An 18460-nucleotide genomic window follows, 5' to 3' on the forward strand; every position below is an offset into this window, starting at 1 on the left:
TGTTAGTCTGGTCCCGTATTGACTCAAGATGAATATGAAATTACTTTCCTGACCTCATCATCTGTCCCTAGCGATTGTTTTCTATCCAACTTCTGTCTCTTAAATGTGTCAAATGTCACCAACAAGTCGGTGACTCATTTTATATGACTCATTTGGTGCCACCACAGTAACTAAATAAGACAAGTAGGTGTTGGAGGGTCATTTTTATCCGCTTGATCGTCATTATCAACGTCATCACATTTAGCTTTTGTATATTTGACAAGCGTTTCAGCAGAGCTGTGGGCTGGAATATGTTTTCTATTTTGGTAGTGAGGCCTTTTTTTATACTAGAAGAGAAAAGATTCATGTATTCACAGCTGGGAATGAATGGTGCTTTTGGTTGGATACAACACAAATAACTTTATTTAACTTAAGAAAAAGTGTAGAAAAATCTTCACTTGTAGCAAAAACTGAGTATACAATAATTACTGGTGATAAGAAATTATTTCAAAGTGTACCATTGAGTCTGTTCTTTTTAAATAAACCCTGGGTCAACACTGTCTCAAATAACCACTGTGGATGGCAGATTAAGAATTGAAGAAACTACATAGTTGTTTTGCAGAGTTTGTCCTAGTATGGTTAGGTCTGTTATTGTACTTAACATTTAAATATATAACCCCATGCTATTTGTTGTATGGAAATTACAATGCTCCAACACTAAACCTGTAACTTATAAGTTAGAGTAATGTTTTGTACTTGAATAATAATTTTACTTCTCACTAAAATACTCAAGGTCCAACAAATGCAGGGAAGCAGTCATAGAGGGAGTAGTAGCAGACCGTACCATTGTCTGAAGGGAGCTCACATATTGAAAACAAGTGCAGCTTTTTAGGAATGTGAAGAGAAACCTAAACCACAAACCAAAGTACTGTAGGGGAGAAAATCTCAGCAGAAGACAGAGTGTTAATAGTACAAAATAAATCCTATTTCCCCCTTACTTCATCTTCATATGTCCCTCAAATGGCTTTGTTATGAACTGATTTTGGAGGTCTTCTTACGCTCTACTTTATCTTTAACTATGTTTTAATCTTTGGTTTTCCTGGATTGTAAAGTTGTTGAGGTAAGAATTTCCCCTTGGGGACAATAAAGTCTAAAGTCTAAACAGACTGGGCACATGATCCAGAAAACATAGTTTGACTCATCTTACTCACCTCTTGTGTCGCCTGGGTTCTTATCATGGTTCTTGTGATCGTCGGGTTATATATGTCTGTTGGGTATCGTGCACTTTGGGTTCTTTTCTGTTGAATTGTATTTAATTATTCTTCGTATTTTGCATTTGTTTGTTCTTGCTGTTGTTTATGTTCTTCTGTGTTTGCTTTAGTTTGTTCTCCTTTTTGCTGTTTGTCAAAGCACTTTGTAAACCTGTGTTTTTAAAAGGTGCTATATAAATAAAGTTATTATTATTATTATTATTACTGTCGAGCTGTCAGAACTGAAAGAGGTTCGATATTAAGCTCAGTGCAAAATGAAAAAAAAAAAATGACAAAACAATGCATCACGGCACAAAAGCGAGAAGTATCTACAAGTGTATAGGCTTACAGAAAACAGCACAATGTTCACCCTTGGACAGTTCATTGTTCAGCATCATCTGCAACATAGCTCCCTCTGGGAAAAATAATCAACCAGTGACGCTCTCCCAACAGAACAATCTGGAACAAACAGACCAGCACGCTCTGTTCTAACATAGGAACATGTTTAGAAGCATGTTTTGCCCAATTTTTCAATAACACAAAATGAGCCATTTTAAATGCCTGTCTTTTCAAGGTTTTGGGACCAATCAGGAAACAGGTGTGTTTCAAACTATAAACAAAATAACTCATCAAGTGTTTTTAATCCAGTAAAAATCTGAACTTCTATTGTTTCTGATTAACGCGTGCTGTGAAACTCATAATCCTTTCCATTTGTAGTTGTAATGTTCCTCCAAACAAACATTCCTAAGTAAAGGTACAAGTCGATCATTTCCACTCCGTGCGTGGGAATGTGCTATTGCTCTCATTACGCACACATCCAAGCGTACCCACTGTTCATAAATTAGGACCCACGCTTTAATTGTCAGGTTGATGAGCTGAGTGGAAACAGGTGTCCCTCATCTGCTGCTGTGGGAGAAGCCCTGCTACACACTAACCTGCAAGAGAAAGAGAACAAGAGGGGGAAGGGGGAGAAGGAGAGAGAACAAACACAAAAAAAAGCTACAACAAAGCCAATACAGAATCATCACACATGTTGTTTTTCATAATATGAATAGATAAGATACAATTAGAACGGATTACTTTTTGAATATTATTTTTCAAACACACTCTACTGTGACTATTTTAATCAACACTTCTTCTCCAGATTAGTTTGAACGTGCATTGCTTTATGTTTTTGCAGGAGGTAAAAGCTTACCCCCCCCCCCACTCTGATGCCTTTGTTGCAATAGCAGAACAAACAAAAACATTTGACATCTTTTCAAACCAATGTATCATGTATCGTGTTATCTCCCCTGCTGAAAAAAAACACACTCTTGATTGGAGTCTATTATTTGCAGGCAGCATATGATAAGCTGGTGATAATTTATTGAAAACTAGAATTGTTGTGGCCATCTTAGCAATTGAAGTATACAGGTGTTGATATCATACAGCAAATGCAGCAAATGCAAACTCTACACCTTCATCACATCTCAATAAGCTGATCATGTTTTGGTTTGTGAGGAAAAAAGGACCCTAGTTTTCCTGCAACTCATTTTATTTTTAATTTCAATTTCAGTACATTTATTGGCTGTCTTATTTTGTTTTGTTTTAAAAAAAAAAAAAGCTGAAATAATCAAATACAAAAGGCAGATCCAACCATCTCTTGTGGGAATTCTCTCCTGTCAGCAAGACAGGGTTTTCTCATGAATGTATGTAGATGACTTCAACTTCACATCAGCTTTGTGTTTGCAGCATCTTACATGTTTTGATGTCGTGCAGAGTGTGATGTGAATTTCAATAAGATGTGTACAAAGACTTGCCTGCCAGGGAGAGAAAGATCATCAGTGACAGAGAAATGATTTATGCCTGTCACACACCATTCTTTTTAAAGTCAGCTCTTGAATCACACACATGCACAAACACACACACACACACACACACACACACACATGCACAGCTGTTCTCCCAGAGTGACTGGACATGAAGACAGTGATTACGTTATAACCCCCCAAGGTTATCAGTGGCCACAGGGCTGAATTGCTGATTATAGCCTTCCATAAACAATGAATGTGAAGAATATGCACACAACATGGTTGAATTTGCATATTGAGCAAAACTTAAACTTTGTAGAAAACTCACAAATAGTCACGACTGCCTTGTTTAACCTGAAGTCCCAATTGAATGAAAAATGTATTTCCCTAGTTTTAATCCAGCCTTCTCGTGTTAAATGTTAATAAATATCAATAAAGCTTTATCTGAATATTTTTCCACCATTTAAAAAGCTTTGTGGAAGCTAACAAGCCAATCAAATCATCCCAACCTTTTTTTTTTTCTTTTTTTTTACTTCTCCATTGCTTGGTGATTCTGCAGCAGGTAAAAACATTCTCTCTCTAACCTCCCACTCTCCACTGTTACTCATGTTGTTTTTTCCTTAAAGCTAAATACATTTTTTGTTCTCCCTGATTTTTTTTTTCTATTTCTGCACTAGCACTGCCACTCAGCTAAAAATATTTGATTGTTGCTTATTAATGTTACACATTGAACCTGCCCCTCGTTGTTTGCAGGTAGTGGGTAGCATTGAGGTTGACTGAGGTGTACAGAAATCCCTTCAGGGAGAAGGTGAAAGTACAGGAGCCACATCATAGGACTTGTGTTCCAAAAAAATGTGAATGCACAAAATGGATCTGTAAGTCATAGTAAGATATTCTATAAAATGAAATCATGCAAAATTCCAAAGGAAGTTAAGCTTCATTCCCCCAGATTGTTTAAGACAAAATGGAAATGGTGTCTTGCCATGATATTTTACTACAACTACAATGAAAACAAGTAATAGTTTATTTTTTCAACTATGAAATTATCAAGGATAATCTACTTGAACATTGTGACAGGGATCTGGAGCTGTCATAAGAGATGTTTTAAAAGACACACAGGTGTGTTACGCAGAAGTCTTTTTCATGCTTGTGTATGTGGTAGGATGTGTGAAAAATAACACTGCAGGACTTGACATCTTTTTACTTAAAACCTACAAATGTTATAAAGTTACGATTTCATTGAATAGATGATTCTTTCCACTTAGGGGATCTACATCTGATACGATGTTACAATTTCATTTAGCAAACGTGTTTGTCCTAAGCATATGGACAAAATATGGACTCTACTTTTTATATTTCTTTCTGACAAGACTTCAAGTGTTGGCCTCCTGAAAGTAGCCTTAAGGTATGTTTGTTGGACAGCACTACCAAGACAGGGCTTCAGGTTGGAAATATATCACAGACATGCAGTATTGTCAGTTCTGTGATTTAGTATGCTATTTGTTTGACTTGTTTCATATTCTGTTGACTTATGAGCCACTGCATGACGCTTGCTCTGGATACTGTTATATTAACCTCGACTTACGGTAATAATTTCTTCTCTACCTTCAGCTGCCAATAGATAAGGGATGTCTATCTTAAACTAATGAAATAATACAACCGTCTGAACAAAATCTTACCTAAATAATGTTAAAATTGTGGTTTAAGTTAAACCTATTTTAGGTTTGTGAAATAGTCTGAACCTAGATTTGATGAAATTACAAAATTGCATATTAACACCAGAAATATGACGATTATATCTGACAGCAGAATGACATCAAACATCAAGCGATGTATGAGCAAAGACTTTGCAATATGAAGTACAAAAGCAAGGCTGTACCTCACCTGTGCTTGCACGGAGGATTTCAAAACTTCCCGGGGGTTTGGTGTGGGAGTGAGGCACAGCAAGGGGCATGTCAGTAATCATCAAACATCACAAAGCACCTTTTTTTTTTCCAAATCCGCTCATCCTCTATAACCGGATTTGACATTGCACCACCTGCGTGCTTATGCCCAGCCAGTGGCACAAATCACTGTTCTGCTATTTCATCTTTTGTGCCACCACAGTTGGTGCAGGTACATCCTACGATCCAGGTTCATTCTTTTGAGTTTAATCAGTCGAACACAAGACCACAGCCAATTTCCAGATGGAGCAACTGCAGTAGGTGAAAGAACAAGCCTATATAGTATTACTACAATCCTTTGTCTGATCAATTGTGTTTCAGGAAAAGTTGATGATAATAATGTCAATCATTATCCCAAGGCCAATCTTAAATTACTATGACATTCTTTCAAGTGTTGATGGATTTTTTTTTCTTTCCCAGTTATTGTAATTCACAATCAATGCTTTCTAGACCTGCTCTGTTTTGTCTATGTTCATTTCTCACACAACTATACTACACTTCCTTGACTCTGTGATTTCATCAGACTGGGACGACCTGGGGTGGATTGCTACTGTCAACATGACAGTGGTGCAGCTGTTCTTCAGCTACAGTTCCTCATCAATGAGGTAAGCCTGATGTTTACACTGCTTATGTAAAGCTTCCTTGTCACAATATAGAGATCTGAAGTCCACATTACATCCAGTGATCAACAACCAGTAACCAGTAATGCGTCCAATCCTTGAATGCAAATGTATTCTCGGTGTGGGCCCCAATGTTCCTTTTAAGATAAAAATATAATTAGAAACACTGGATGGAGTGGGGTTTTAAGCCCACAGGCTCCTGATATTTCTCGGTCCCTAAATGGTATGTGTTAGATGAGATAAGGTAGCGAGGCCCAAGAATGGTGTTTTTTTTTAAATATGCATGTGTGTGTAAGTGTGTGTGTCTGTGCCATATAGCCACACTTTTGTTTGTGTATTTGATTATACCTTTGAAACAATTTTTATTTCCTTAACATTTAATGCATTTTCATGTATTTTTTAACTTTAAAGTCCACATGGAATGAAAAATAAATTTTCCTGGTTTTAATCCAGCAATTCTGATAGCATATTTCAATAAAGCATTATCTTACTATTATTTGAAGCTGATTGTTTCTATCCCGTTTGAGTTGGAAATGTGCTAAAACCAGGATAGGATTGGATACTCTCGAAGTTCAGATTCATGGGGAATTAATTATCATCTGGACGAAAGCTCATTTAATATTGTCTTCAAAATATTTTTTTTCTCGTAATTTTCTGAGGAGAATCAAAAAGAATTGAGTCAGTGTCAGTGGATGGTACACAAGGGCTAATTAATGTGTTTGTTTGCCTATCCTGAGTTCATTATTTTTCCTCAATGAATAATACATCTGAGGCTGTGCGTGGGGGGTTGGGGGGCAGGTGGTTAACTTTGTGTTAGATGAGGTTGGATTGGGAGGGGTGACTGCAAAGGTAAGAAGGATTGTTTTTTTCTGTATACTCAAAGGTGGATTATAGCATCCACAGGAGCTTTATAAGGATGTTTATTTCAAAACAAGACACATAGTATTTACCTTATTGTATTCACGAAAATAATCACAGCTATTCTGAACTTCAGTACATCTGCACCTAACATGTGATATTACTATTATACATCAGTCACAAGAGAAGTAACATCAACAAGAAGTAATTATTTTCTCTACCAGATCGCCTCTTTCCATAACTAGATTTGACTGTGTCCAAACAGCCTATACATTCTTACTAGTAGAGTAAGTAAAGTCTGTCTTTCAACTAGAAGGTCGGGGGTTCAATACCCAGTTCCTGCAGTCAAATGTCGAAGTGTCCTTGGCCAACTGAACCCAAAATTGCTCCTGCTGCTGCATGGGCAGCACATTAACATGTATGAATAGATTGGTTAATACTGACAGACAATTTACATTGCAGCCTCTGCCATCAGTGTGTGCATGTGGTGTGAATGGATAAGTGAGACCTGCGGTGTAGAAAAGTGTTATATCGTGTCAATTTGACTTTGTTTATGTCTACAGGTTACCACACACCAGCTACTTTGAATTACGTCCATTTGTTTATAATTTTTAATTTAAAATGCTGAAATGTATCAATGCCATGTAGTCAATGTTCAGAACACCTGGCTGAGGTGGAGTGAAATGAAAGTGATAATGAAAAATTGACCTCAGATGGAAGAACATGTGACAGAAAAAAGAGACAAAACTAAAACAAACCTTTTTTTTTTTTTAAAAAAGGACATCATAGACTATTTGCAACATTTTCCAGGCCCGAAAGAGAGGGTCTCCTCTTTCTGCTCCCAACCCCCCCAGTTGAGAATCACTCCTCTAGAACTTTTCATTCCTCCTTACTAGTATCTAGATGATTTTTTGTAACAACATCATATAAATAATACGCATTAGGGTTATCATTAACAGTTCTCTGAAAATAAGAGGAAAATTGCCCTTATTAATAGAGAGCATTACTTTTTTGTCACCTCCATAGAATGACACATTTCTATTAAGAAATAATTAAATCAATTTGAGAAGTACCCCTTCTAATGAGTTATTTTCAGCTTTAAGTCATACTTCCTGTTGTGCCACAGGTAGATAGGACAAAGAGAAGCAGCAGCAGAAGGACAGATGGAATAGATGTTTCCACACCAAGGCAGGGGCACATCATTACCCTTTGACATGACCACAAATGGCTTGCGGTGGATTACTTAATTAGCTCACTGAGCTGATGAACCAGCATGAGGCTAATTATCTTAACTATGGCTTTGTTCCTTAGATGAAAATGGTCACGTTTTTTCCAAGTGCTTTATAAAACTCGTTCTTTGAAACATAAAGTATGAGATGTTTAGTCAGGTAGCTACTGCTCAACAAATAAACCAAAAGTACACGCTTTTTTGTAATTAAAGAAGAAAAAGAAATGTAAGCTTATCCATGCCACAGTTTTTGAATAAAACATAAATGTCCCTCCAGATATTTTCTAAATGTTTTCATGTGCAATTTCCTCTAGGCCCTTTTGACTGTCGTTTTACCCGAGCTGTATAATGTGATTGCTTCAGGTCCCCTTGCCTTTGTTGCCTTCAAGACATCAAGATAATTATACCATAATAGAGGTGTTGACCTGACTCTCACCCTGTCTGTGTCTCACTTTTTTTTCTTTGCGTCTGGTTTGATTTCTTCATTAGCTGCTGCTTCACCTTCTTTCACTCTTTTGGATGATAGAAAGAAACTCTACGTGTATAGAAATGAATCTTCTTCTTTCTTTGAGAATTGTATGTCACATAATGTTAATAACAGATATGACAGATTATTGTGCAAGCAAGAGATGACATGTAATACCAGTAATTATTTGCTGTATTATTGATATTATAATTATGAACTGACAATATGATGAACTATGAAATAACTTTCAGTGTGGAAAATATATCTCTTCTTCTGCACCTCACAGGCTGGGGAAAAATTCACCACTTTAGTTGGCTTAGAAAATCAGACCTCTGTGCATTCATGTTTGTTTTAAAGGGATCATGAGGATATCTCTCAGATGCATATCTGCACTTATATCCTGAACAAAAGAGTAAACAGGAAATCCTGTTTGAAAAGAAGGTCATCCCAACAGTCAATGGCAATGCAGAGGCAATTTTTTATAACTCGAGTGATTTCAGATCAAGATCGCAAGTAACTGTTTGAACAATCACGACATGGTTGTATGTTCCATTTTGTTTCATTTGAGTAATTTGATCTTGTACTTGTAACAGTTTGCTTGAATTAAGTGTGTCTTTGATGCCTTACAGCTGGAATCTCCTGATAACTTTGGGCTCACAGTCTAATCAATCATGACTGTGGGTCTTGTGTTAAACCTAAAAGGCAAGGTGTTCTTTGTATCTGTGAGTTTAGTACTGACATTTATTTTTTGTCTGTAGGGGGCACTGGTCACGGCCTGCGCAGATGACACACTCCATTTGTGGAATCTCCGTCAGAGACGGCCAGCTATTCTTCATTCGCTCAAATTCAACAGAGAGAGGTAAGAATAAATGTCACAAGTTAAAAAACACACAATTCACACTTATCTGCACTGTTGACAGCCCTGTATGTTTTGTTTTGCACATAAGATCTTTCAATACAAGTAAAATCCACAATTGTGTATTCAACTTCAAGTTGAAGTGCTTTAAGATAAAAAAAAAAAAACAGACCTGTTTACAGCCTCTAATGGCAAGGGGAGGGGATGATATATGTTTAACAAATATAAAACTCTGAAAGCACTGATTCCACTATCCAGTGTCCTACATGAAAAAGACCCCTCCTTGCACCAAGTCCCAGACCATCCAGCATTTGGCTGCTGGTCCATCTCTCAGCTGCAATGTCAGCAGTGGTCAGAGTTCTCCCACCATGAATTTTTACAAAATCAATTAAATCTGGCAGAAAGTTAAGCTGCCCTGTCCTTCTTCTGCCTTTGACCTTGTTACACACCTTCTAATTAACCTGAAAAGGAGGATCGGCTGCCAGGAAGCTCTCTCTTCTCCCTCATCGTATAAACCCTTCTGCCTAGTGTGACACCATTCACAATTACCATTACAGAGACATGAGTTTGCAGATATTATTCAGCAGCTGAAACTGTCTCCATTGACCTGTTGCCATCTTAACTTATGTGAGATATAAGGTTTAACATGGTCTCTAAAAAGGTGTTGGAGAGGTTTAACAAGAGTTTGCCAATGCTACCCAATATGCCTGGTCAGAAAGGTAAATGGACTTCAGCTTGTATAGCGCTTTGCTAGTCTTCTGACTACTCAAAGCACTTTGAAACCGCACGTCAAACCTACCCATTCACACCCTGATGGCGGAGGCTGTTATGGAAAGTGACCATCAGAATTAACAAATGCCATTTATACTGCACAATGACACATCGGACATGTTGCTGTAGGAGCTTGGGATTGAACCCCGACCTTCCAGTTGAGAGACGACCAACTGGGCTTAGTCACCCCTGGTCAAAAGAGTTTAGTATAATACTTATCATTACAGCTCATATGGTACCAGAAGCCATGTCATTGTTCACTTTATTTTTGGGTTTTGGCAGATGTGCCCGAGTTTGCCTGAGTTTATCAACAGAAAAATTATAAATAGACTGCACTTTCTGCCTCTCTGGTCTTCTGAACAATCAATCAAGCACTCCACATGTCACCACAACACCACAATTGATTGCGGAGGGTCATCATGTTCTCATTCTCATAGTCGATAAAAGACAGTGGTGTAGTAGTTAGTCAGAAAAATCCTCTCTTTGAACCCCCTCACTCTGTCACAGCCTCTCCAATGGTTCAATCTGACATCCCTGAAGGGTACTTGAGGTCAAAGGAGATGTTGTTGCGGCTATGTTGCTTTTCCCTGATGGCTTTTCCTTTGACACCATTTGATGCATTGGTACATAAGTGCTCAACAGGATGGTAAAAAAAACATGACCACTGCAGGATGCTTACCCACTAGTTATGTGAGGAGAAAGTCCTAGTGAGTGGGACTTAGGTTTAGAGGACTGTTTGATTGTGCCGTACATGTTCTTAACCATCAGGCTCATGCATGTTTTGGGGCATTCAGAAACACCTCCAATAAATCACGTGGTAACAACACTCCCCTTTAACAGCCACTTGAATATACGTTCTGTAATAATGGCGAAAGAGAGCTGAAAATGCTCTTCATAGCAACCAAAATGGAAGTAGGTTGAGGTTGATAAAAAACAGTAAAAAATCAAAGTTAGTAACTCTCATGCAAAGTAAACCAGATAAATGTGTTCACGTAGTGGGAGAGATACTAACAAACAAAACCTAATGCATTGGAGAAGGTGACAAATGCTGTAAATTCTGCTGTGTCAGAGGACAAAACACTTTGAAAACTGCGCAGTGCACGGGTTGCCAAATCTTCAAAGGACAAAATGAGCCATGGTACTTTTTTTCAAATGCCTGTCAATGAGGGCCAAGGACTCCAATGCTTGATTGGACACTTTTCCTCAACTTCTCCCCTTGGAAAAACCATTTGGCGCCACTGACCTTACTCAGTAGTAAATCACAATAAAAACAGTATCTTTGGTTATCGCAATATTAACTTTATCCTGTCTGGAATATCAGTGTTCGGCCTGGTTGTGTACATTACAGTTGTTTAATGTTTTCTTAACAATGAGCATTTAGAGCAAGTTTAACTCTGCTCTCTACACTGTAATATTTTGATAGGACCCACCAGGAGCTAGTATTGGCTACAGCTGCAAGGGAAACTGTCCTCTCAACAGAAAGAAACCTACTGTAGGTGATCAACCAACTGCCTTTGGGTTGGGTTAAAAAATAAAAAAAAGAAGACAGAGATATAAAATGCATTAAGATAGAGTCAAACAGACAGACAGAGAAAGATGTACATAAAAGCAATAACAACTGAAAGCAATAAATATAAGATTTTAAATTAAAATGAGATAATAACACACATACAACTGTAGTATACAACTGTAGTTTTGTGGTATCTAGCTACTACATTTAAACAGGCATTGTGGACACACAATGCTCTGTTCGTGTATCAGAGAACTTCAAGCTCAAAAGATATGATGGTACCTGACCATTCATTTTTTTTTTTTTTATTAGGAACATATTTTTGAATTATATCAATGTAGAGTACTTAAAATATATCATATAAAACTTTCTTTTTTTTCAAGATTATGTCATTCAGCAGCACTGTGGACAAGCTAAAGGGTTTTAAGAATATCAAGGGGACATAGACAGGGATTGCAATAACACAGCCTAGAACTAACACATGTATGTAGCAGTTTTTTGCATCTTTTAAATAAATAATATGCCTGATTTATAGGATGTTGAGAAGGCAAGATGGGGTCCTTGAAACTGTTTTTATGTTAGAGCTGAAAAACCAACCTTACCAACGAGGGCTCCTAGTTTTCTTACAGTGATGCGTCAGGGTCTGTTAATACAAGACAATAAATATGTTACATTATATTATATGCTTCTTGTGTTAAAGGATAATCATACCCATTGCAGTTTAAAATGCAGTGTTTGATGGGGTAGAATACTAAATCATACTGTGATAATTACGAGAAAAATGTTTTTTCATCATCATGGAAAGGAGGATTAACAAAAATGACACACTGCAGTGAATTAGATGAAAAATATTGTGCATTGAAAGAGCTTATGGAGCATGTTCTCCCAACAAAGTCTTCTTTGAAATAAAAAGAAGAAGAAAAGAAAGCCTTACAGATCAACAGGCAAATGAATATGTTTTGATGTTGTTGAAAAGACCTTGGATTTTCTGGACTTTTCTCATTGATTCCAACTGTTTCAAAGGTACAGTACTGAAATATTCTGTATTTTTTTCCATGGTGCCAAACTGTTTATCAATGCTTTGGGGGGTTTTGTGAAAATGAAGATACATTGTCAAAATATATATGATACTCATTAAGAAAAGGAAAGTTGGATAAATATTGGTGCGGAATGTCGTGCGTTAAAGCAACAGCTTCTTGGACATTAAACATTAAAGACATTAAAGACATTAAACCCCAGGTTGCTCCCACTGCTGTGTCATCAGCGTGTGAATGTGAATGAATGGATTAGTTTATACTGATGGACACATCCTCTGCCATCAGTGTGTGAATGGTTATGTGGGACCTCCAGTATAAAAGCGCTTTGACTATAGTCAGAAGTCTAGCAAAGCACTATACAAGCTCAACTCCATTTACCATTTACTTTCTATTAAGGAAATGTGGTTACATAAAGTATTTTGGGTAAATGAATTTGAAAAAAACAAGAATTAAAAGTAGGAGAAAATGTGTTACAACTGCTTAACTGCTACCCCATGTGAAGGTCAAAAGGAGTGAGAAAGGGAGATCGGTCTTAAAATAAGAAGTGTTCAGGTGAATTCAATCTAACAAGGAGTACAACCAACAACCAATCAATGCTGAATAAAGGGAAAATTGATGAAAAGGGAAGTGGTGAAAGATAACAAAACAATGATACTTACTACAAATAAATGTATATTGTACTTGGGAATTTGGTGTCGCACAAGCCATGATGTCAAAGAGAACATTAAACATTTGGTTCTGATGGAGTTTTGCAGTTAAGTGCTCCTATATGTTTGCTAGAATGTGCTGAGCTGATTCAAGTTGTGTTAATATGACCCATAGTTAAACCTTTTTCATATACGAGAGAATACATTATTAGCTGCCACAATAGCACATCCCATCCCCCGAATATTGTTATCTCCCCAAGCCCCTTAAATCCTTATTGAATTATCTGTCATCTCATTTGTCTTCTATCTAATAATCCTGCTGCCTACTGTTTGTAGGGTGAGAGCCCAATAATCCTGCCACATCAACATGGTAATTAGGATAGACAGGAGTGACTTATTAGTTCTGATCTTTCCTCCCTGTTTTGGGTGATTATTAAAATGATAGATGCTACGCCAGAGCAAATACTGTTTAAGCTGGGTGCCTGGAAATCGACCTTTTCAAGATTTTGTACACCTTGCCTCACACCAAGCAGACAGCAAAGAACTAGTGGCGTCGGCGTACAGTGCTTTTTGTCTTGGCCAAAAAGTTTCACTAGAACACACCGCAAAGACTTCAGCTGTCGGCAAAACCACCACGTACGTTCTGCTCATGCGTGAGAGGAAATACCTCTCCATGCCAGCAGGCAGCGGTAGTCTGTAATCCTCTATCTAAAAAGGGGAAGAGAAAAAGAGAGACTGATGCGTTCTATGTAGTATTTGCAAAATAATATATGGTTAATGGACTGCTCTATTTGGACTATCAGCTTTTCTCGTCTCCAGACCACTTAAAGTGCCCTACAATACATTTTACATTCACAATTTCACCCACATACATATACTGATGGCAGATGCTGCTAAAAAAAAGTGCCAGGATGCCCTTCAGCCCCAATCAAAGCATATCCGCATGCTTTTATGAAGCAATGGTGATGCCATCTGGAGCCATGTTGGGTTCAGTGTCTTGCCAAGAGCGTAACAACATGTAGACTGTAGGGCTTGAGGATCATACCACCAATCTACAATTAGAGAATGACCCGCTTTTCATCTGAGCCAATTGACCTTAAATTCCACTAGCTGGCGATTTTTTTCCAAAGGGTGGCTCCTCCATATAATTTTGGAAGACTTTTTAGCCTGACCTGCAATCCTCTCCCTCTGTAGGCCTACATTAAGTTAACCTATGGTCACCTATTTTGCTCATGGCTACTTTCTTTTCTGGCACCAACATCTGTAGCAATGATGCTGCTTTTTTAAAAAGGGATACTCATAGCTTTGGAGGATATCTAGCAAGTGAACCTTGCATACTGTATGAACAGATATTAGCCTATCAAATATTCTGAAAATGTATTCTCCTGTCATTCCTAAGGCATTAAAAACATACATGTATTTTGTCACAGTCCTAGGTGTTAGCATAACATTGCAGCCATGCCTTCTTACCAGACAAAAGTAAAATTACAGGATTAAGAAATTTCAAGCTAACTGTCTCAATGGTGACCCTCAATTTGCGAAACTCACGCGCACTTGCTTTTACTGTTTCACCATGAAAACTGCGATTGAAACTGTTCAGTGCGAAACTGAAAGTCAAGTTGATGTACAATATGAATCCACAAACTACCCAAATTGCAATGGTTTAACCACATTTACATTATGTAAGAAATCAAATAGTTAGGTTAAGTTTTGGTGCCAAAATTACTTGGTTGGATTTTGGAAAAGACTGAGTCAACAGTCACCAGGCCCAATTTTAAGAAAAAGGTTTAAACACAGAACATGGAAAGAAAAACCTGACAGTATCCAGGACTATCTGTACTTCATAAACTCTGATTCATATATTTTTTCACCTTTGAAAACTTTTAAAAGAGTAGTAGTGAAATGGTGGACCGATGTATCCCCAAGTACACGTGATGTGAACAAGCCACTCTATACTGTTACAGAACACATAAAAAGTTCAGGCTTCCACTGGTAGTTGTTCTGAAGGGCTCTTTAAATGAATATTTATACCAGTTAAGAGCAAGCTTACAGGCTGAGTGCAAAAGTTCTCATGAGAGACGCAGAGGTGGACCACGAAGGGTATAATGTGTGAATGCTGTTACAAAAGGTGCTGCTTTGCTGAGGAAAATAAATCTTTTACTTTCCTGCCCTGTACTTAATTAAACCCAGATTAAGAATGAGTCAGCTGTGATAATGGTAGCTTATCAGTCTCTGATTGAGTTACACACACACACACGCACGCACGTACACACACACACACACACACACACACACACACACACACACACACACACACACACACACACACACACACACACACACACACACACACACACACACACACACACACACACACACACACACACACACACACACACACACACACACACACGGCAATGGTACAGCCCACAAGTATTCCCTTACAATAAGCCCTGGATCTCAACTGACCTGAAAACAACTCTGAATTAAAAGAAAAAAACATTAAAATCAGGAAATAATAATGCAAGGCATTAAAACACTGGCTGGCCTCCCCCAACAGCAATTCAGCAAATTGATCAGCAAAGACTGTGTCAATATGACAGACAGTTTGAACCAATTCTGCTGCAGGTTTTACCAGTCTGACTACTCATGGGAGCAAGAGGAGCGAATAGCTGAACCTACTCCACTCACATGCAAATCTGGAGTTGCAGCAGGTGGAGGTAGAACATATACTAATAATAATAAAACAAAAAAAGGATCTGATCAGCAGGACCTGATCAGATCTGTGGCAGTTTGCTGAAGGCCTGCTGCAGCCAGCTGGCTGGTGTTTTTCTGCAATCTCTTCAACCACTCCCTGGCAGGACACTCAGTCCCATCAATCAGGAAATCAGCAATTGTCCGTCAAGTAGCCAAAAAGAGCTATCCCACCTATAACAATGACTAAGAACCTGTGGCATGTTGGTTATGAAAGGCTTTGAGAAGCTTGTTTATTTCCCTCAAGCGGATGCTGTATGTTGTTCCCACGAGTTCAGTGCAGAAAAAGAAAAAGCATATTTTCCAGTTGAAAGATGTATGAGTTCTGTTAAGTATGAGGGTAATTGTTCTGTGAGAGCTTTACAAACAAAAAGATGCCAGTACATATCACATCTCTCTGTGAGAGAGGACCACCCAACCTTGTTGTACAAGATACAATAATCTGTATCATAGGGGTAACCGGTAATATATCTTAATACAGAATGGTAGACGGAGTATACCTGTGCAGGTCTGTGCTTTTTTATAACAATATGGACCTATGGGTCTGAAATAAAGTACAAAGTAAAGTATACACACCTTGAGAAGCGCAATTAATTTATCAGACTGGTCTTTGTGGACTTCTCAAGTTAATCTAACAATGTGCAAGTGGCAGTCAACTCGCAACCGGAAGGTCAGGGCTTTGATCCCCAGCTCCTGCAGCTACATGTTGATGTGTCCCTGTGCTAAACACTTAACCCCAAGTTGCTCCCTCTGTTGTGTCAGCGTTTGAATGTGTATGAATGGGATAAGTTAATAATGATGGACACTTTACATAGCAATGGGTGTAAAAGCACTTTGAGTAGTCAGACTAGAAAAGCGGGACACAAGCTCAAGTCCATTTATCGTTTACCATTCCCCACCTGATGGGTAGTGAACTGCTCCATTTGAAAGCAAACCTGCACCTGATCCTCCTGGTTCTCTCATGCTTAACATATAGACACAAGAGAGTCCTAGTCAACAGTCACCTCAGTTCATCTAAGACAGTCCTAACAAGAGACCAGTACCAGTACTGTACACCCTTTACACAAATGACTGCAGGAGCACCAGTCGTACCATTAAATATGTTCATGCACACCAGCAGCTCAGACGGACAGTCACAGGCTGGTGGACATTTTTCCAGGGTTGTGCTGACAGAATTCTCTTGACCTCAACAACCCTACCAGGACTAAGGATGTGGTTGTTGACTTCCAGGATCCCCACTCTGTTAGAAAACAACCACCCTATAGAGAGAGTTGACTCATACAGATACAGTCTTACATTCATAGGAATCCAATATACAAGATCATAACAATAAGTAGCGGTAAAATAATCTGATTGGAGCGGGAACCGCATCAGCATTAACAACAGAAGGACAACTCTGAAGGAAAAACATATAGCCTCAACCACTACACACAATCACTTTAATACAATACCACCTTCTACCCTCAGGCCACAGATACAGATCACTCAACTTAATGAGTAACAGAGCCACGTCAAGGTTCATGCCCACATTCATCATACTCCAGAATGGCTGATTGATTTGTTTAATTATTTTCACACCATTCTTTTTAACATTTTAACAATATTATTCATAACTTTATGTTTTAAACGTTTACTTATGAATGGTTATTCATTTTTCACCCATATTAGCATTTTTAGCATTATTTATTGTTCATGTGTCATGCATTACAAGCTTCACTCACTCATCACTTTTGATTGCGCTATGGATGTTGTACGAGATATCTGTATGTGTGTGGTTTGTTCTTGTGCTGTTATACATTGACAGACTCAGATCTAGTGAAGAACTTCCTCAAAACAAAAAGAAGCAGGGATCTCTTCGAAAAATGATCATAATCAATCTCCCTTCCCTCCCTTTGTGTCTTTTTTTTCCCCAGGATCACGTTTTGCCACCTTCCCTTTCAGAGTAAATGGCTGTACGTTGGAACAGAGCGTGGAAACACACACATCGTCAACATAGAGTCCTTCATTTTGTCTGGATATGTCATCATGTGGAACAAGGCCATAGAACTGTAAGTTCCCCATGCATACAAATACTCAATTTGACCAACAAAGTGCAAAAAATGATGAGAGATGACTTTTATTGTAACCATGGTGATGCTAATTGTGTGAATGGTGGTGGGACAGTAAATTGCTTGCTATAATTAAGTCTAAATTTTCTGGTTTCCCTGAATGTGATTTGAAAATATTGTTTTATAATGTCATGCCCTCTGATGTGAGATTAATAGGTTCATGACTTACCTATTCACACAATAACTGGGTTGTTTTTGAGTCCATCTTGTCCTAAAATGTTACTGGGATAGTACGGATAAGGTACTACTATGAGGTATTGATTGCGGGCCTATTCTCAACACTGGATAGTGGTCAGCAAGGCCCATGTTTGGAGAAGCCTGGGTACAGATATATAGGCTAACCCTTAAGGATTTTCTGACATCCAGTTGAAGCAGTGAAAAAATTAAATCAATATAGCATTTACTTTAAATTATTTTGTTTTTTAATGTGAAACTTTTAAGAGTGGCTTCTTTCAAGACTATGACAACAGTTGATAATACACTCACAATGCATAGATATCTTATACAGCCCCACTCATGTGGATTCATTTGTTATTGTTTGGCCATATATTATTGCACGTATAACAAGGCTATAACTCCTTACAATTACTTGCAGATAAGAACTCACTCATAGTAATTATCAAGAGTAGGATTTTATTTCATT

General features: G+C 38.1%; 1 protein-coding gene across 12 annotated transcripts in view; it reads left to right on the top strand.

Moving 5' to 3' along the window:
- stxbp5l (syntaxin binding protein 5L) overlaps positions 1-18460 on the top strand; it is a 111778-nt gene that overhangs the window by 42456 nt on the left and 50862 nt on the right. For all 12 annotated transcript variants that reach the window (XM_020638424.2, XM_020638427.2, XM_020638430.2 and 9 more), the window contains exons 3-5: positions 5486-5567; positions 8893-8993; positions 17623-17757. In XM_020638424.2, coding sequence (XP_020494080.1) covers positions 5486-5567; positions 8893-8993; positions 17623-17757 — 318 coding nt within the window. The remainder of the gene's footprint in view (positions 1-5485; positions 5568-8892; positions 8994-17622; positions 17758-18460) is intronic.

This window comes from Labrus bergylta, chromosome 13, assembly GCF_963930695.1.
Source record: "Labrus bergylta chromosome 13, fLabBer1.1, whole genome shotgun sequence".
NCBI lineage: Eukaryota > Metazoa > Chordata > Actinopteri > Labriformes > Labridae > Labrus > Labrus bergylta.